Genomic DNA, 21,937 nt, shown 5'->3' with positions numbered 1-21,937 from the left:
TATATTTCAGTCACAGGCCTGAACCCATCCAAAAAAATCCCTATTCCCTTTTCTGAAGCTGTCTGGTTAAATATGTGTATCAACGCTCTGAGCTAATCACTTTTGCTACTGTCATTTACTAAATCTGAATATTACAGTGATGTTATATTAAAGATAGATGACTATGAATAAGCTATATACAGCATGTCAAATCAGATGAGACATTATTTCACTGACAATGTCACTGCTGTTATGATAAAGAGTATCAATTTAAGATCTTAAACTGGAGTATTCAAAGACATGCTAGCTGCTGTCTGAGGGATCAAGTACAGCAGTGCTCTAAAGGACGAGGACAGAAGTAGACTGGATGGACTCCCATGTCCCCCACCAAGAAGCCCTGCAAGGGAAAGAGCTGGTCTACTGTCCCACATCCAGGACTGAATCCAAGGTATGACAATTGGAAGAAGCCTCCTTCACAGCTCCCTGGAACACATTTTCCCTAAGAGGCTGAGAAGTCAACAGTTGGAGCACACCATCCACAACCCCAATCTGCCATTCCACAGACACTGTCCCCGACCTCCAGGTAACAATTAACCCATTTAGACCTGATTAGACACTGGCATGATGCTCCCTTTAGGACCTGATTAGATGTCTATGTCTCCTTGTTGTTTTGTCTTAGACTTCTAAGGTAATGAACATGAACTTTGTAACAAATTGTTGACGGTTTCAAATGTTTTATAATGCCTCTATCTGACACAGAGGCTGAGACAAAGATTGTAGTAAATACTGAAATTCTGTGTAGTTTGTTTTTTTCTGGAAAACCTCAGGTCTTGGGAGGTTGATTTTAATGTTACTTGGGTTTTAAAGTGTTTAGTGTTTTTTTTTAGGCGTCCTTGGGTCTAAATTGGTTAAGAGATGTGTCAGCATGTCCTTCAGCATCTCCTTGCGAATCTATCTACAACTGACACCTTGAGACTGTGGAGCTTTTTGACTACCTCAGCTACCTCTGCCAAGGATATAGGTATGGTTTAACACTGGGTCATCATTCATTCCTTGCCTCTTATTCATAGGGCATGTTGGGTTCAGGTGTTCCTCGAGTGTTCCTTCAAACGCTCAAAGATACCCTCAGTCCGGGTCAGCAGTTCTCCACTCCTGCTGAGAACAACATAAGCCACCTTTCCCCTCCTGATTCATCTGAGCGTTTGTCAGAACATTGTTAAAGCCAACGGAAAGGCCTTTTCCATAGTTTTCCTGAACTCTTCCTGCACCTTGATTTGTGCTTCCGCAACGCCCTCCAAGCATCCCAATACCTTATTGCTGCTTCTAGAGATCCCTAAGCAAGCCAAGCTCGAAAGACTTCCATCCATCCATTTTCTGCTGCTTATCCGGGGCCGGGTCGCGGGGGCAGCAGTCTAAGCAGAGACGCCCAGACTTCCCTCACCCCAGACACCTCGTCCAGCTCTTCCGGTGGGACCCCGAGGCGTTCCCAAGCCAGCCGAGAGACATAGGGTACGTCTCACTTTTCTTATTTGCAGTCTCCTCGGTCCTCGGTCCTCGGCCGAACCGGAAGTAGTTCCAAAGCCGCCATGTTGAGGATCGTCCCAAAGCTCTTATAGCGAACAGAGGAGAGAGGATCGAGGAGAGAGGAGAGAGGAGGCTGATCCGAGGAGCGATGACCGAGGAGACACGAGAGCCGACTTCACGGAAGTCTTTTCACTGACAGACACGCCCCCTTCTCGTATATCACTCACTGATTGGACGCTGCACAGGATCAGACTTCAGTGAAACTTCTCAACATGAGCAGAGTTTAATACGGGAGAAAAGACGGACATTAAAAAGACGCTAAACGGAGCGTTGGACATTTAAACAGATGATGAACATCAGTGAGTTTGTAAAGAGTCGCTCTGTGATGAGCTGGGATTAAAAAGAGTCTGATGAAGAGGAGTCCGTTTTATATTCTCACTTATTTATCTTCTGAACGTTTCATCATTTAGATTCTAATCAATCATTTTCAGTATCCTGACACAGAAATATCGGTTTATAAAATACAGAGTTCGTTGTCTAAATACAGGCTAGGTTCAGTCCAAACTGTTTAATAATAAATAATTATAGACAATTCAAAATGAAATCTTTTAGTCAGTAGAAACTGTCCTTGTGGTTATGAGTAGACTGCAGGTTGTTCTTCAGGTGTTTTTTTTTTATCAGGTAAAGACACTAAACACTGTAACTGTGTGTGTTTGATGAGAAATAATACAGTGTGTGTGTTTGATGAGAAATAATACAGTGCGTGTTTGTGTGGACATAAACAGCTGTTCGGCTGATTGACAGCTGAACGTGATCAGCTGATGTCGCGTCATGTGACGCTGTCGAGGAAACGACGTCTCATGTGTCTTAAAGCTGATTTCCTCGGTCCTCTCTCCTCGGCTTCGTTTCCTCCGTGCATCTCTGGTGGGCGGGACTAAGACGCAAGTGGAGGAGACAACTCGGAGGACACTCGGTGCAAATAAGGGAAGTGAGAAAGGCCCATAGTCTCTCCAGCGTGTCCTGGGTCAACCCCGAGGCCTCCTCCTGGAGGGACATGCCCGGAACACCTCCCTAGGGAGGCGTCCAGGGGGCATCCGGACCAGATGCCCGAACCACCTCAACTGACTCCTCTCGAAAGACTTCATTCTTCAAACTGCAAAGTTTCCTAAACTACAATGCCTTCACTTGAAAGCTGTTAGTCTTGGAAATACCAGTCTTCCCATTTTACCATCAGTCTTGTAGCCTTCTGTTTTCCCGAGGCATAGTCTTGATAAACACTCAGCACAAGACTGTTACGTTAATAACAGTTAGTGTTAAAGGGTCATAGTGAGATGCAGTCTTAATATAATATACTTCTGTTAACATTATCAAAGACCATCAATGTCACACACTGACATACTATATTACTCAGGCTAACCTAGTGTTAAAAAAACATCTTCCCTCTCTGTACCTCTGTGTGGTAACAAGACATAGAGGTTATAGAGACACAGACATGCCTTCCTTAGAGACTAAGCTAGTAATAATCTTAATGAGTTTGGTTTATGTTATGTCTAACACTTAGCTATATAGTCAGTGGCCTCATTAGTACTAATTCTGAAAATGATGTAAACAGTATATGCATATGATTAGAAAGATACCAAGAGGGAGAGGAGCCCATTTTGAAAGGAATAATGACTCCACAAACAGGCTCTGCTGTACTGTGAGCCATAATGCGCCACGAAGGGGACTGATCACAGGAAAGATACAAGCGTGAAACTACAACAAAGTGCATCTAATCAAAGATTTAGAGACAACTTACTCTCAAAAATTCATAGTCAACTGCAACAGTGCATCGAGAGTGCATATCTGTCTAATAGGGCCCATCCTGCAGCTTCTCCACTCCACACGGCTCCCATGAGTAAAATACAGACTGCTAATGATTTTGGTACAAGGGTGCAATTTGTACAAGTGCACAATTTGTACAAAGAGAGGGAAAAACCCTCTCTTTGCAAGTGAATTCATCAGCTATGTGGTGCTTCTCCACGAGGAGGGGGGGGAATTATTCAGTCTCACTCATTTTTACAGTCAATTCAGCAACAAGGAGTGGACTCAGTGGTCTGGCACTTCCAAGGTCAAACCCTACGCCCGGCATATTGAACTCTGTTAAGGCCATGAATGGAAAAATCTGAAAAGGCTGCGGGCAATGTTAAAAGTCAAAACATCTAAGTAAAGTGCTGTTTTATCAAATGACCTTGATGCTATTAAGCAAAGGCTTTTCATATGATTTCAACCAAGCAGCTGCTCTGGTAAACATTCTGCTTTATTGTTTAGGACAGCAAAGCTTGAACAGTTATAAGTTCCATCATGCAGAATACAAAAAACCCAAACGTATAAACTTATTAAAGGTGAAAATATTATTTCCAATTCATTAACTCCATATGAGTATATGACCTGAAAGTAAAGTATCTAACAATGATCTATGGACTTTTGTTATCAATCTACATTTTTGGAGAGTTTTTTTCTGCATGATGAACTCTCAATTTGTGCTCCGTCTATCAGTTGCATATTCTTTAAATGTGTGTGTGGTTGTGTGTGCACGTGTGTATGAACATGTGAACAATAAGTACTCAGTGAAAGACTTCAGGCAAAGATAAATGCTGAAAAGTGAAAAATCCCAGTCTCTTTTCTGAGCACATTGTCCTACAGCGGCCGCACATTCACAGCAACAATTATCCTAAACATGTTCACACACAAAATCAAGAAAAAGAAAAGTTCACATATTTAAGCATTGACAAACCCAGGTAAACAGACTTAAACACTTCTATAAACAGGGACTATTGTGCAATATCGTGTAAACACCACAAACAGAACAATTATTGTAAAGCGCGCCTCTATTCCACAAACGAGCACTTTAGTCTGTATAATGAAAACTTCCAGAGCAAGCAAGTGGAAATCGGCTCATTATGCCTTGGGGAATAATGGAAACCCAGCCTGCATGTCATTGAGCCTGGTGCTGCTCCGTCATGCCTGCGAGCTGTAATCGGATGGAAAAGTAGCAGCTAAAAAGACTTTGAAAGTCAATGATGAGCAACAAAATCTTCACAAAGCAGAAAGCTGTATGTTGTGTTTCATAACAAGTACAACAACTTTCAATTTGATTGAAATTGTGATAACTTCAGAGAAGTCTGTATTCTTGAAATACATATAAGGAACTTAATACAAACACAAAAACAGATTTTTCAACTTCTTCAAGCCAGAAGAGCTTCAGAGAACATTAAGAATGTGGATTAAGGAACTTTTCGGATCATTTCGGTTTGAAGAGACTGACTTACGTCGCTAGACTTTGTTCTGCTCTGAGAACCACATGAACATAAGAGAAGCAACCAATCATGCGTTTGTTGTGTTTAAAGACTCAAACTGTTTAAATGTTGTTGCCACTTCTGACTTCCCTTTAGTTATGCTGCCACATTAACAGACCTCAGTTATTAGCTTGCTGATTATCATCATTACAGTAAAACGACTGACATGGTAAATGGTAAAGGACTCTTGCTTGATTAGCATTTTTCTAGTCTTCTGATACTCAAAGCACTTTGCATTGTATGTCACACCTACACATTCACACACTGACGGCAGTGGTCGCTTTGTGGCCATCAGAAGTAAATAATCCCATTCATATGCTGCTGACGAAGGAGCGGGAGTTGGGGTTAAGTGTCTTGCCTAACCTTCCGGTTAAGAGACGACCGACTCCACAAACATGCCGCCCCTCCTGTTTATGGCTGTTGTCATCACAAGGAAGACCAACTGGCATAAGGTGCGAGGCAAAACCATTCCCTGCTCTGAAACTGCACGAAGAGGTAGGACATGTAATGTGTGCTGATACTGTAAAATCGTAGTGAAAGCATTGTTTGGTTTGTGCGTTTAGGCTGTAAATGGGCCATGCAAGTTGAGGCATGTCTAGATGTAAAGCTCGTCTGCAAAGCATCTAGAATTGAAAAGTGTCTTTGTTTATGTATGTGGTCTTTATATATTGTGTATGGTAAAATGTGTCACGAAGATGAGTAAAGGGTAATTTTTTTGTGTTGTGGTTTGAATGGAGGCTAAGCAGAGTGGAACTTATGCTGCTGTTTTAGCATTGTGTGTGTGTGTGCCTATTTATGAACTGCCCCGCTAAACGATGACTCAATATGATTTATGAAATATTCATAAAATACCTTGTTGACAAATTAACTTTGGATGTGTGCCGATGCATTTGCTGTGGCGCAGACCAACCTGCTGTGTGCAAATTGGCACAGGAGCAGGGTTGTATAAATTACTTTTCAAGAGGGCCAAAGATTCCTGTTTGAAAGGATGCTCACCTCCTCTATCATCGACTGATAATCTAGTTCTCTATAGGGATGTACCGATTCACTCAACTCACGAAAACTCCACAACTCACGGCTTATTTTGCAAAATGAGACTGCCTCAGTGTGGTTTGACCATTTAATGTTTTCTTTCTCTCAACAAGGGGAGGTGATTGGAGCTTCTCTTTGTGGTCTCAGTTAAATGCTGCATCATGTTGGCAGTGCTGTTTGTGTAGTTCCCTGTCTTACTTCAATATTTGCACACAGTTTTTTTTTTGTCTGTTATCTTCTCACCTCTTTCATTTTCAGTCTGGGGGAAGCCAAAATGCTTCCACACCTTCGATTTAAAAGACGGTGGTGCGTCCTCAATTTCAAATCTTGCTCTGCAGCTGCCAACCGCCTCTGCTCGACAGTGGCTGATAGTCCCCATATTATTGCGATTCATTTTTCAGAGTATCGATGCGATCGATTTCATCTAAACGATTTTAGGAGTAATCTTTACATCTCTAGTTGTCCGTGTCACTCTGTGACTGTCTTTACCAAACCACCGGCTTTACAACTCACTCCCTGAACTAGACTGTGGCCATCCACTGAGGCTCAAAGTTAAAGTACAGAATGAAAGTCAAACACGGCATGCATATTTCTATAAGGTGATCAAGAAAGTTTAAGATCACTAATGTGTTACACGTCGTCACTTAAGCGTCATCTCTGTAAACAAATAACTTGGTGAAAGTACTTGAATCCTCTGTGGTGAGCTGGTACTGTAAGTTTTTTAAGATTTCCTACAAATGATCACAATTTATGTGTGCCAAATTGTGTTGGGTCACCATTGAGAGACTCCAGTCACTTCCACTTCAGTGTTTTTATTCTTTTTTACACTCATAGATGGATGAAGATGATAAGGAGAGGATGTATAAACATAAACTGGCAATAACCAGGGTACTGTTTGTCTCGTGTTGTCAGCTCAGCTCTGGCATCACAATGATACTTTGAGGATTTCATTCTACGCTGTCTTTAGAGCTGTATGTATATTTTATGCTTATTGTAACATACAATGGGAAATCCTTACATAAGATTTATTACTGTAATATTCTTAGTTATGGCATTTTTACAATGGAAGGTGCTGAGTTTCATATATGTGACATTGATGAATAAGTATGCACTGTATGTGTGTGTGATGTTATTTTCAGTGTATGTGATGTGAATTTTATGTCATGGCTGCTTTCTTTTTAAGGTTGTTTTTTTTAATCATGTGCTTTAAACTGTGGTCTGGAAAATTCTTTTTAATTTGACTATTCCTTCACTTTCAGTTTCAATGTTTGCTTCACAGGCATCTCTCGATACGAAACCTCTTTTATTTAAAGGAATACTGAGGAGGCAGGCTGTAGATTGAGGATTTAAAAAACACATCTAACACCTCCTGTAAACCCTCGGAGAGCTGTGTTCCCTTTTGCAACTGAATGACTTCTGTGGCTTGAGTGTTCGGTGTCTTATTGGCGGGGTATGAAATTATGTGTTAGCGACAAGAGAACTGAAAGAGCGTGAGAGGTATTGAGATACAGTGTCACTGCTCTTTAAGTGGATATTGGGAAACACTTGGAGACAGCTTGAGATAGACGCACACGAAAACACACATCACCCTCTGCCATGCTAATAAACACGAACAAGATCGCATGCAAATAAACACATTCACGCTACACATAAAGAATAATTTAGTAACAAATGATTTTACATACATGTATGCATACGTATTGTGAGATTATAAAACACATGCTCCTCTAACTAACATGTTTTTTGATCTCTCTCAAACCTCATTTGCAATGCAAATTGATCACGTGCAAGAAATCTTGATACCCGCACCATGTCAAACATATCTAAAATGAAATATCGCAAGCAGTCCAATGTGTGCCCTTAAAAGATAAAGGGAAAGCAAGAGATCTAAAGAAAGCAGGAGATAAAGATATAAAATATTCAACGCCAAGATAGTTATGTGGACAGAGAGGCCTGAGATTTGACAGGAGCAAAACAGGGCAGGGGGAGAAAAAAAAAATCTTTAAACTGTGTAGATGAAGTGAGGAATGAGAGAAGGAAGAGAAAATAATGTTGACAGAATGAGACACACAAAAACACAACTGTCATGCCAACAAAGCAATTCATTACAGTACACTGACAGAAAAAAAGGGAATGGAAAGAGGCAGAGAGAGCAAGCACGAGAGGAGAGAAGTAAAAAAAAATAAATAAAAAAAATCAAACTCATGAATGTGTTGAAAGACACCAAGGAAGAGGGGTTTAATGGTTTTCTCTGCTCCTGTTTCTTTCAGTGTTAGATCTAAAGTTGCGACTACCTCATCAATAAGAGCTGAGTGAAGGCAAGACCTGGAACACAATGATAACAAGTACACACTCTGGTAGAACACATTTAAAAGAAAAAAAAAAAAAACCTCAAAGGCGAAGAGATAAAAAAAAAAGAAGAAGAAGAAATAACCAAAAAATGAGGGAGCAACTGCCAAAGTGTAGCACCGAAGAGGAAAAAGCTGTTAATGGACTTGAACTTCACTTGAGGCAGGAGGTTGGAGAGTGATTACTGCCATCAGGATGCGTGTGTCAGTGTGTGGGATCCAGCAAGCAGTGTTGAGTAGGAACTTTTACATTGTGTGCAAGTGCGCATGTGTTTTCGTGCACAGCCCTGACCTTGAATGTCAATGAGGACACACTTATCCACTTCTTCAGCTGGCCTCTTTTTCCTCTTTCCGTCCTTTTATTTCATCATTTTACCTTCCCTCAATCCACATAGGCTAAAACCCATGAGAGCCACAGTCCACTCAAGGAAAAAGGTCAGTGCCATTTATTCTCTTATTCAATGCCTAGCAACTCGACACCCCTGCCCGCCAATCTCTTTCCATGCAGTTTTCCCTCGTTTCTAACTTATTCTGATCTCTTCTTCTTCTCCTGTTGGCTTTTCTTTACAGAGTGCGCAAAATATACACAGTGTTCTGGGCTCCTGTGACTGCTCATGGCAAGTATTTTTTCAGAAAATTAATAAGCTTCCATACAGGACAAATGTTTAATTTACACACATACACATCTGACTAAACTCAACCAGCCTGTTAATTATGAAAAATCATCCGAATGCTTTCATGAACAAATCTTAAAAAGATTAACACAATGACACATTCAAAGCCACATCAAACAGTGGCACACAGAATTTGAGAATCAATAAATGATGATGATTACAATTCTTTCTGTTTTTATTTTTCCCAGTTAGTTAAATTATGATGTCGGATTGTGTTCCGTTTATTTTCCCTCGACATCACTCTAAAGCCTTTTGTATTCCCGCTTTGTCAAAAACAATGTCTATTTAAGCCAAATAGCCTGCAGCACAAAAAGTTATCAAATGTTCCATACAATAACATCCAGACAGAAACAACACTCCACTACAATGACTGGGATTTCTGATTATTTGTGGCTTTTCAATCTCGCCGGCAGGACAGTCATAACAACATCATGCTGTGCAGCCAAACGCTGGTCAAAACAGTCACTTTATTTCAAAGTCTACATGAAATGTCACAGAGAAAAAAAAGTCTGACTGTATTTTAAACTATTTTAATGGTGCATGGAAGTAAGGACAATGGTTGTTGCATAAAAAAAGTCTTCCCAGGGTATTTCAGTCAGGGTAGAAATAGTTACATTACAGTTGTTAACATTAATATTAGACTCATCTGGTTATTATCACTGTTAGCTTTTAGTTACAGTTAATACTAGGCTGGCGCTGGACGATAATACTTTTTTTTGACTTTATATATAACATATCTTCACCCAAAGACTTAAGGCTAAAACGGGCAACACCACAAATTTAAAATCTAAAACAATATCATACCGCAAGAAAAGACCAAACAGCTCATACGAGTGTAACTGGACCCTCAGCAAGCAGCGGGCCAGTAAACTGTGTAACTGCCCGGCAGCAGATGAGTGTTTTCCAGCACTGTGCTGATGATCGTGAAACGTTCCTCTGTTTGTCACGTTCTGACAATAAAGAATAATTCAACCACAGTTAACTATCTGGTTCGCTTTCACGTTCATTCAGGAGCAAAATCAGCCTTTTAATTTGAAAGAAATAGCGATTTGACAACTATCTCGATAATTAGCGATATCGACTGACATTTTTCCTGAGATAACATTTTGAGTCGTATCAGGCCTCGCTAATACTACACAAACATTTACCATTGTTACTGACACTGTAGCTATAGATTGATCTTAGTCATTGTTGTTGTTGCTCTGTTTGTCTCCGTCTGTGTTCTTCTTCCTGCATCTCCCTCTATCACACTTTGCAAGCCCGGAACAGTTCAGCAGACAGCTGCTCAAGAGTCTGGTTCTGCTCAAGGTTTTTGCCTCTTAAAGGTTGTCTTTGCTCGCCGATGTAACTTTTGTTGATTTGGATTATGTAAAGACTGTTGCATTATATCCTGAATGAATGCTTTGGAGTCAGTGCTTGGTTAAAGTATGGGCTGAGATCCAGAGCTATGCAGATGACACACTTACTTATATTTCCAGGACAGCCAAACGTGACTGCTCTATCCTGCCTTTTCCTAAACACTCTGAATCAAATCAAAAACCCATGACTCCTGGTGACTCTCTTTTTGACTTTAAGAAAACTCTGAGTCAAGATTCCACCCAACCTCTGTGCTGGAAATGGAAAGCCATAAGAGCCCAACTGTTCAAGTCCACTTCTGCTTGTTCCAGCAACCCTGTAACACACTTAAACCAATGGCTGCAAAAGGGTTTGTCTTTGTTTTGGTCCCTGGCTGAAAATGTCTACAGCTGAAGAGCTAGACCCTGCACTTAGCCTCTCAGGTTAGAAGAAACTGCTTCAGAATCAATCTGCTTTAAACAGATCAATCTTTTTTTTGCGCTGTTGAAGCCACAGGCGCAAACTTCCAGACTGCTCTATCAGTTTGACTAATGCCTGTTTTTTTTTTTTAATGGGAATTTCTCAGCAAAATTTGAATAAACACATTCAAATAATAATAATAATTTACACTTTATTAATCCCACGAGGGAAAATTCGGTTTACACTCTGTCTAATGAACAGACACATAGGTCGAGATACACACTCATGCACAAACAGGGTTCTAGTGACATGCATTAATGGAGAGGTCTCACAGTGAGGGGGCTGCCCACAGCGAGCGCTCCAGAGCAGTTTTGGGGTTCGGTGCCTTGCTCAGGGGCACCTCGGCAGTGCTCAGGAAATGGACTGGCACCTCTCCAGTTACCAGACCAGTTTCCGGACTTGGTCCGTGCCGGGACTTGAACCGGCGACCCTCCGGTTCCCAACCCAAGTCCCTACAGACTGAGCTACTGCCGCCCCAAATAAAGAGTAGTATACTTGAGTGACATGGTTTCTATTAAAAGAAGAGAGGAGGATAATGGAGACCTGGACATCTCCAAAGTCTGTGTTCTACCCAGTAACTCATTTCTCTCCACCACACAAATGCACACATTTGAAACGACACTGAACACTGACCTGGTAGAGTGTGTGGTCCTTGTTTTTGAAACAGGGCATGAGGCGAGAGTAGATCTGCAGGGAGTAGTAGTAGCTGGCCAGCTGGAGCGACAAGGCAGAGTGACACTGTTTCTCAAAACACCTGTTTGCATCCAGCACCTGGACAGATGGTTGGACAGAAAACAGTAAGAAGGGGAACGGCGGTGGTGGAAGAAAATAAGCAACAAAGCATGAGCTACCCCCTTCCCTGATCCCAATATCTAATCAACTGATATGAGAAGTAATGTCTGCTGGCCTTTCAGTTCCTAAAGTTCAAAAATAATCAGTTCAAAAAACAGATGCTGAGCTCAATAACGAATCAATGAAACCCTAAGAGTGAACATGTCTCCTCTGTTAGCCAGTCCAGAACTCATAGTTTGTCTTGTGCAAGTGGGGTTAACAAGCTCTGCAGGAAATATCTACGAGTTGAGTGTTGCACTGCAGGGGGTGTTGAGACTCAGGCGGGATTTCATGACCTACACTTGAACACAACTCACTGCAGTCCCCACCAGCGGGTTTCGCCGTGGCGCGTTTAGTTGTCTTTGCTGTCAAAGTACCCCAGCTGTTCCTTTGACAGCTGAGACAAGGTGACAGCAGACGCGCAGTGTGAAGTGCTTCAAAGAAATGGAGGAATTTCGACTGAACTGACGGAGACATGAAACTCTCTGACACACAACATGTCTAACATCGAGGTCGTCACAATGTCACACTTTTGATGAACTGCTTCTATTGTATGCCAATAAGTGGCAACATTCTGGTGCTGTTTTTTTTTTTTTTACTCGATCTGACAAAGTGATGATGCAACATGTCACACACAATAGTTTATCCAGGAAGGCAAGGGTTCAATAGTGGATATGGATACACAGTCAATCCTGCCAGAATGTCTCTGTTATATAATCACGCTTGTATTATTGCACGTATTCCCAGAGTCTGTTCATAATAAAGCTCAGTGTGTGCACTTGTGTGGGACAGTACCTGAGGCAGGGCTAGTAAGTAGGACAGAGCCAGCATCAAGTCCCTGGGAAACGCATCGTTGGCCAGCTGAAGCAAAACTGGAAAAACAAGGAGAGGAAGGCGAGAGAAAGGAGGGAGGAGAGACTTTAACTAAAGCACTGTGGATTAACAAGCAACCCTCCCCTCTTGGACGAGACTCAGCCCACGTTTGTTGAATACAGACGACAGTGCCTGTCAGAATACACCTCTCTGCGGGCCAGACAAAAGAGAGGGAGGGTAAAAATAGAGGGAGATGAGACGAATGTCAAGAAGCATCATTAAAAATCCCCCCCCCCCCTCCTCCCCCGTTGAATTCTGGGATTCTGTCCATCTTCTGGCTGGGCTATTGTGTTTGTGTCTGTGTGTGTATTTGCATATGCTGTGTACTAAAGGTTGTTTGTGTGCGAGTTAATATGTGCACGTGTGCATGTATTGCTTCTTGCACAGAGAGGATTCATTATTTAAAGAGGAAGTACATGCCCACTTCTAATAAGTGCTCTCAAGATGAATCCAAACTTCGCCTTATCTGGTCGAGCAGATCATGTCGGCAGGTTTCTAAAGCTCCACTCAAACGCATTGATTTTTTTAAGAATCAATGGATGACAGCAGTAAGGTGCTGGGCTCACATGTTAGCAGTAGACAATTGACTATGCAGAACAATAGCATAACCAAATAATGTGAGTATTGGTTTTCATTATTTAAGGAGACAAAAAAAAAGAAAAAGAAATGAGTTCAGCTTTGGAAAACAGCTTCTACAAACTGCTAACATGTTTACGTCAAATACTAAAAGATGGATCAAGTCATGATCAACTGACTTAAGTATGTATGGATTCACATCCATGGCACATGAGATCCACTGATATAATATCTGGTTGAAAGCTCAGGGAAAAGCGAAGGAGTAAACTTTGCTGGACTGAGTCGGGAATGCTTTGTCATACTGTGCTTTTACTGTCACAGTGCACACTATGTGTATTTAATGTATTGTATTTAACTTGTAAGTACAAACAGATAATGAGAAAGAAATGCCCAAATAGACGTAAAGTAAGCTGCCACTTTGTTTTGCTGATGTCATACATTTTAGACTACAATAATTAGCTGCTGAGTAAGGAAGACATATAAGGAGTCATAAACATCTCCAAATAAGTGAACACGGTCACATCAGCCAACAACCTGTTAGCAAATCGGATACAGACGTTTAAAACTAAACAAAAAGCTGATTCCAGTGCACAAATACAACACTGACACAATTGATTCAGGACATTTATAAAGCCGTATGTGCTCATCATTTAGACTTTAAAAGACTTTGACTACAAGGCTATCACTCCCGACTCTGAGTCAGAATAATGAGAGGTTTTCCAGTTCTTCCTGTTCTGCTGACAGTGCAGCATTAAAGCTCACAAAGAGAAGAAAAACTGTTTTTACAATAATTCAAGCATTTCCCCAAGCTGTGTCAGCCCCCATGTGCAATAAGCTTTAATGTTCTGCAGCTGTGAAACGCTCCTCTATTTGTTTTGTGCAAAGCTTTGTGGAACACATCAACAGAAAAACTAACTTGAAAATTAAGCACAATGAAGTTTGCACATTGATTTCATGGTTCTGTCCAGGATTGTTAGGTCTGTTCAGACATAGCTACAACTTAGAGGGTTTATTTTTTAAACATACAATATTAAATGTACAACATTTTGACATAGCTTGTGTTTTAACTATCCCTAAGGCTGATGGGACATTGAGTTCAAATAGAGGTTTGGGCATACAAACAGCAAGTTTGTGTGTAAGAATGAAGTCTTACACACAAACACAAACTTGTATTATGATGTATTAATTCTTTCTATTTGCTAGATAAACACTGAACAGTGTAAACACCCTGACTCCTTTAGTTAATCACTCACTCACTTGGAGTAACATTGGGGGCGAGCAGAGAGAAGCAGAGGCAGACAGAATCACTTTGTAGTCTCAGGCCCAAGGAGAACAAAAGCCTGCGTCTGTGATAAGAGCCTGAGACAAACTGGAACTGACAGAGAAAAGTAGAGCATGGACACTGGGAGAGAGGCAGAGGCGGTGGCAAAGAGAGAGACATACAATGTAGGACAAAATGCACACTAATATGCATCTGTGCACACGCAGGCCAGTACCTGTTATGTTCGTTGGAGGTTCGGTGCGTGTGCAGAAACGAGCCAAAACAACTCTCTCAAGCAGTGCCCACCCTTCTCCTTTTCTCCTCTCCTCTCCTCTCCTACCCGCTGGCTTTCAATGAGCTACACCTCAGAATGAGCTGATTACACGCCTCTCTAAAGCTACTGATACCATCGGGACAGGAATTACCAGAGGGGTAAACACACACGCGCGCACACACACACACACTCATAGAGGAGATAACCCTGACTTAAAAGCATACAGTATTTCTGCTTGTGAGCGAGACAGAGAAGGAAACAGAGGGTGATAAAGAGACGCAGCGTGGAGGAGTCTGTGCGTGAGATTGGGTGTGTTTTTTCTGCGCGCACACGCGCACACGCGCACACACACACACACACACACACACACACACACACACACACACACACACACACACACACACACACACACACACACACACACACACACACACACACACACACACACACACACACACACACACACACACACACACACACACACACACACACACACACACACACACACACTCACACTCACACTCACACACACACATACTTGGGCTTCTGTGTCAGCTAAATCGTGAAAATGGTTAGCTGGATAGTGAGACAGTGACTTATTACTGTTTTACCTGTGCAGGCAGCGTGGAAAAACAACTGATTACGGCCTGGTCAACAACCAGCCAACAGCCTCTCTCCATTATGTGTGTGTGTGTGTGTGCATGTATATTAGAGCGCGTCTCCCCTCGTGTGCACCTTACTCAGCTCAAACCCAATGAGTCACTTTCCACCTTTGTCATCGTTAATTACTTCAAACTTTATCTGCGCCAGGTGAGAAATCAATATATTTATTTTCTTAAAGGCCATCTCCCAGTCTGTTTTCTGAGGACGGCAAGCTTGGCGGGCCGACACGGGAGTCATTAATCGAAGGTTGTTATCGGACGAGATGCCATCCAGGCCGCCTTTTTCTCTTTCTTGCCACGTCGTACGACACGGCACCTTTGGAAGAAAGGTGACTTTTAAGGAGAGAGATATTCACTGGAATGGCGGCAGCAGGGAGACAGAGAGCTGGTTTGCGTGTTAATTTGTTTTACGTACGTGCGAGGAAAACGCGTTTATCCATGTCTACGCATTAGCAGCTACTACTCAAAGAGCGTGCCTTGCATTCCTCAACCTCCATGTATTGGTATTCAAACACACACACACACACACACAGACACGTTTTTTGCACTTTATTTTTGTAGTGCCATTGATTTTGGCAAGCCGCTGCAATCCATCACGCAGCACGGCCTTGATGTTTTGACTTGATGCTATCTCTCTTGCTGATGTGTCATTATTTACTGTTGCCGTGGGGTGCATGGGTCTACATTAATTGATCAATATGAGGCTATTGTTGCTTTCCCCCTCCCCCAGTCCTAAACGTAGGGGCGAGACGGATGAGGAGAGGACGGGCGAGCTGAGCGGACACTACTCGCTTCTGCAAATACCACAGCTTCACCAAGACGGAACACTGAGACCCAGCTCAGGTGAAAATACTCCATCTATCTTTGACTTTTCGTAAACACTTTAAACCCGACTCCCGCCTCACTTTACCTTGTGACTTTGAAAACAAGAAAAACTATCCAAAAAGCTCACTAGCGAGCAAGGAAATGAAAACAATTCACAGTAGGAACAGAATAATCTTAGAACAATAATAATAATAATAATAATAATAATACAAACTATTTAGGATATTCCAAATGATCCCATGAAGTGCAAAAGGCAACTTCTTGTTCCATTTTGGAACTTACAAATAGGAAAAGACCATGTGGTTGAAGTCATTTGACAGCTTTGATCTGTATTTCTGCACTTACAAAATGTACCCGCTCTCTGGATCATAAACCAGCCAAGCTCCTCATCTTTCTTTTTCATTGACAATTCCACTAAAGTTAATGTGAACTTGATGATTTAAGGTGTGAATATGAACATAAAAGCCTTACTTTGTGAATTCTATAAGGAACAGTAAGCCGGCAGAGAAAAACAAAACAAAACAAAAAAAAAAAAAGACAAAAAAAAACAGTAAACAAGGCAGATGGCTGGAATATTCAGACAATATGCTCTGTCTGGGCTGCACAGAAGTTCAGTTTGATTTCTATCACAGCACAGTCTCAGATGAGACGTCGGGAGCAACAATGTGTAAAATACTACTCCTAATATTATTATTGAAAGACAAGCTCAGTACAGATTTGAAGACATTAAAGTTGTTGTTTTGTTTAGAGAAGATGAGGAAAACTGGAGTGTGGAACAGCTCAAGCTGTGCGACAGACAAAAAAAAAAAAAACATCAAATGACAACCGATCTGGCACAAAAGTTGCCCCGTTCTATACTCAGATTGGGCTACCAGTCCGAGGTGTTATGAGAGTTAATAACAAAGTTAACTGTGTAAGTGTGTGTATGTAACCATGTGTGACTTGTGATGGTATTTTCGTACCCTCTGTAGCTGGAAACAGAGTTTCTCCTTCAGTTTTAGCCTCGGCCAGTTTGCCCGTCCTCAACAAAACCTCTGCAAAGCTTTCCTGGGGCACGTCTTTGTAGGTCGAATACACGTCCTGACTCTGCAAGAAGAGACGGAGAAGACAGTGTGATAAATAAATCCTCCACACCTATCATTGTTGTGAGGAAATCCCAACAGTGGCGAGAGCAGGTCAGAAAACACAAACAGTGAGAGGGAGTCAGACAGCTGAGCGATGGCTTGAACAAATTACCTTCAGAGCCACATAAAGCCTTTTAACAGGGGACTATTGATGATTTCTTTTTAGGATTCTTGAAATGCCAACTTATTTCTCAGGTGCCTCCACGAGACACCAAAGTTTTTGCTCATGCTAGCATCGGAGCTCTCCCATTAGCCCCAGATGTTTCCTGTCCGTCTCCGGCGCTCTCGTTCTATCCATCTTTCTGTCTCCTTGTGTTTGTCGCTCTTTCTCTCTCAATCAGTCCCTCCCCCCTTCTCTCATTGAAACTGTTATGGTAAAAAAAAAAAAAAATCCCATTGATCAGCCTGCTCATGGATGGATGGATGGATGTGGGGAGCCATTATTGGTGGACGGATGATTGAAGATGGATGAGCGCTGGATATGGAGCAGGGGAAGGGATTTGGAGAGGCCTATTAAAGTGTCATGAGAGGAGATGTATCGGCCTTCTGTTTCCCCCCCACGTCCACTCTTTTAGCTATCCACATGATTTGTGTCTCTGAGTAAAAAGCCCAGTCATAGCCCGGGGTGACCATTTTCTGGGTACAAAAGGTCAAGCTACTCTTTTTTTTTTCAAAAACTTTTGTTCTTTTTTTTTTTACTTCCACACCTCTGTCTGTGGATAGTGTTGTCTTAAAAGTTTTTACGACTTTCTCTCCCCCCCTCCTCCTTATGGAAACAGCACTCTCCCTCTTAGTGTTTTATTATTCTGCTACTTTTTTTAGCTGTTATCGCACCATCATTCATAAGTTTAGCTTTCCTCTCCTGTAAAGTACAGTTAGTTCTTTTTAAATTGCTTCTGGCATTGAATTACTTAGTCTGAAATCAATATTCATTTAGTTTTTCACACCGTTTCTGAGAGAATTTATGAATCATAGGTGGAAAAATCCAATGAAACGCCTTAAGTTGTAAAGTTACTCAGGCATCTTGGCTGCAAATGAGGGAAGCTAAAGAAGAAAAGGGAAAATAAAGACAACAGGACTGTTAATGAAGAGAAAATAATGGGCAATGTGACACAGCGGTCATCAGCCACTCACCAGGTCTACATAGGGATCCTCAATGAGTTCCTGATAAAAGGGGCTGCAGCCATGGCGCTCCAGGTTGGAGTTCTCGCACGCCTCTCCCCGGCGATTGTCACTGGCGTCATGACCCTGAGGAGCCATCAAAACATCATTAAACTTTCACACCCTGCCTTCAGCGCTGTCATCCCGTTCTCTATCCCACTGCTCACATGCTTGTCGTTTTTATCTCGTCTTAGAAACTCGCCACCGCAAATCCACCACCACCACCGAGTCACTGGCAAGACCAGGAGGAGCCATCAATCTCCACGCCGGCGACCACCGAGGCGGTCCAGCCGCTGGCAACCGCCAGATATTGAAATATTCAACAGGCGGGTCGATTAATTATGCAACAGATGAGCCCTTGATTGGTTGTTTTTGGATGAGGAGTAGGAAGTCTGGCGAGCAGGAGTGTGTGCATGAGATGGCAGCTGGGGCTGACATGTAGCTGTGTCTACTAAGATGCACGCGCTCAACACACACACACACACACACCCTTAAAGCACACACATTTGTCTTTAGATAAACAGAGCACGAACATTTGGATGTTTTTCTTTTTGATTGTTTTCAGTCTTTGTAATGATGTCACCAGAACGTGAAGAAATCCAAAGTCTCAGGCAAGGATCAGGGTTGTGCGATTATAGTTTACGTTGAACCCCTTTACATTTTCTTTGTCTCAAATTGTGCCTTTGTATTCTAAGTATTGGATAACACTAAATTAAATTATTTTTATAACTACATTACAGATGTAGAAAGCTGTGCTCACCGCCACCACAGATCACGTCAGTTAAAACAGTGTTCTTACATGCAGTGGCCGGAGGTAGTTGATGGATTCCTTCCACCAGCGGTGATCGCTGACGGCGCTCAGCACAGCCTTGGTGGTCAGTCCTGTCGTGGTTAGGACTTCCATGGTCTTCGCTGTAGTCCTGTGCAGAAGGTCTCCTGCTGTCCCCACAGACGAGCCTGCAGGAGGAGTCCCAGCCTGATGCAAAGCAAGATGACACAAAGGCAGGGTGAACATGACACCAACATTATTCTAACTCATCACTCTGAAGTCCACACAACTTGAAATCCTCCTGCATCACCATTAAAGGATCCTCTGAACACTACTTTCCATTCAGTGAATGAAAAAGCAGCATCAGAGGAGTTTTCTGATCGCTACATCTTTATATTAGACCTCAGGAAAAATTCTGAGCTGAGGACTCTTGAGTATCGCTGCAGTATTAGACATGGTTGTGTTCGGATTTTTTTATTAGGCACTAGAGAGGAGCACTTCTAAGGCACAGGGCTCTTTGTGTTTGTGGGTTTGTTTTGAGTGTTGCGTAAGGGAATTACAATACGCGCCGCAAGCCCTGCACGATCAACAGACATCGAGCACTTCAAGAGAACTTTGTGGCATCAGTCACACAGGAAGCATTTGTTTGTGCAAGTTGGTGGGGAACAGATTCATTACAGAAGGCAGCAGCTCTGTGATTTGTGTTTCATCTCTACTGACTTGAATTGAATTAATCAGCCCGAACACCTTGAAAACACAAATCGATAATTCAACACAATAGGGCCAAAAATGTGGGAAATGTGCTTAATATGCTGCTCACTTTGGGGGTTTGCTTTGGAATTTCTAAACAAAGTCTGTTTTTCGCAGCATGCTGTGTGAACTCACTTCTTCAGACACCTTTCCCCTATGGGCATTAAAATAAAGATACACAAGATAACATACAATAAGGTCAGATATACTTAGTGTCTCCAAAGGGAAATAAAAAACAGTCAATCTTGCGGCGTGTTGTTTCGTCTTTGCAGATCATCCTTATGTATTTGACTGTTTGATACCTCCAAAAAAACTGGTACAAGAGCTAAACGTGACTTTAAACAAGACAATCTGCTATCTTACAGGAAGTTATGTGACTATTCCTCAGCTCTGATCATCTGATGGTTTGACTAGAAATGGCTTCCAGTCGACATATAGGACATGACCACTACACTTACTTCTTTCACACCTAAGTTTACAAATGAAATAACATCTAAATCTATCAATTTTACAGATCACAGATGGGTGTTTTTCTTTAACCTTTTGACAGAACCATGTGGCTACAGTGTCATATGTAACAGAACTCCTGGTACCAGTTCATTTTAAAAGATATCTCATCGAGCTATCCATCAGAGCGCTAATGAGCCTATTTCCATAGAAATCAACGGGTTTTTTTTGTCTTTATTGAAAGTACAGCTTGAGAGAGACAGGACATACGGGAGGGGAGTGAGTGAGGTAGACATGCATCATGTCAGCATGTGCTGGTTCGGGAGTTGAACCTTTAGCCTCTGAATAAGGAGCAAGTGCTCGACCGACTGAGTTAAACTGGCAGCCCGAAGGTTTCCTTTTAAGGGCAAACAGGAACAACATTAAAATAAATCAGATTATCCCCAGAGTTAAGCCACTCAGAATAAATGTATCTGTTTAACTATCAAGCTAAAAGAAATAGTGTATTATACTCCGAGTGGCATTCTTGGATATTTTTATTAGCAAACCAACAGTTTCAACAGTGTTTTGGTGACTTCACAATTGAAAAAGAGTTCAAAAGCAATTTTAGATGGCCAGTGGGCTAGGGCCAAATCGTTCAGTGCCTTTCATCAATACTTTATTTGGCCAGGGAGTGAGGGTCATAGAATGAAAGGAGTCAAACTCACACACTGTAGGGGGAAAAAAAAAAAACGTAAACACACATAAATAACAAAGCTCCAGAGTGCCAGCATACACTCATCTAGGGCTTAAATAGACACGGATGAGGAGTCAGGACATCAATACAGCAATAAAACGACAACGGACAGCTTGAAATGAGCACCCATCCTCTCACAAAGGGGATGCAATGCAAGTCATGAAACATTAACACCCACTCAAGGCTTCATAAAGCTGGCGGTGCTGAAGGAGAGGAGGGAGGGGAGGCATAAATAAACCACGGCAGCTGAGAGACCTTAACACTAGATTTACAGCTCATCAAATATGGAACGATAGGAAAACACACAAATTGAAAAAAAGAAGGACGGGATCACACCCATAAACTAACGACGAAGGCGGACGGTGTGAATTTCAGACAAAGACAGGAGAAACACTTAGCAGCACATCAACTTACAGATAAAAAGGATATCACAAAGCAATGATGTGCATACACACACCTTCACAGAGTCTGTCTCGTCCGCCTCTTGTCCACTCTCCGTATTAACCGGCTCCATTTGATAGTTTACTGCCTGGTACAACACCTGCAGGACAGAAACAGGAGAAAAGAAAGACACTTCAATATGAGATTTTTTATTCTATCTAACTGGATCTATAAGTCACTTCTTTGGTCAGTTTTATATTGGCCTCTGAATGTATTTCTTAAAGAGAGAGAGAACCACTAAAGAAATAATATTTGATCTCTAGAACAAAGATGGAGTAGTGGGATTTCTCTCTGCCACCCCCCCACCAGATTTTATAGATGGATTTTTGGATTATATATCCAAAGTTAATATCTCATGGAGTTTTGACTTTCTATAAAAAAAGACTAGTGAAGTCAAACTGACTGTTTGTTGTTCTGAGCTCTGTGTTCACACTGATTGGACAGCGCTTTCTTCAGCTTGTTAATCACTCACTCAAAGACTGTGATGGACTTTTTTT

General features: G+C 41.9%; 1 protein-coding gene across 2 annotated transcripts in view; it reads right to left on the bottom strand.

The window, feature by feature from the left end:
• nbas (NBAS subunit of NRZ tethering complex) overlaps window positions 1–21,937 on the bottom strand; it is a 146,645-nt gene that overhangs the window by 64,440 nt on the left and 60,268 nt on the right. For both annotated transcript variants that reach the window (XM_079344594.1, XM_079344593.1), the window contains exons 30-35: window positions 21,457–21,540; window positions 19,097–19,273; window positions 18,271–18,384; window positions 16,975–17,098; window positions 12,337–12,413; window positions 11,344–11,481 (exon numbers count right to left, since the gene is read on the bottom strand). In XM_079344594.1, coding sequence (XP_079200720.1) covers window positions 11,344–11,481; window positions 12,337–12,413; window positions 16,975–17,098; window positions 18,271–18,384; window positions 19,097–19,273; window positions 21,457–21,540 — 714 coding nt within the window. The remainder of the gene's footprint in view (window positions 1–11,343; window positions 11,482–12,336; window positions 12,414–16,974; window positions 17,099–18,270; window positions 18,385–19,096; window positions 19,274–21,456; window positions 21,541–21,937) is intronic.

The sequence above is a fragment of the Symphodus melops genome (assembly GCF_947650265.1).
Source record: "Symphodus melops genome assembly, chromosome: 1".
Taxonomy (NCBI): Eukaryota; Metazoa; Chordata; class Actinopteri; order Labriformes; family Labridae; genus Symphodus; species Symphodus melops.
The sequence above is the reverse complement of the archived record's forward strand: the minus strand, read 5'-3'. Positions and strand labels throughout refer to the sequence as shown.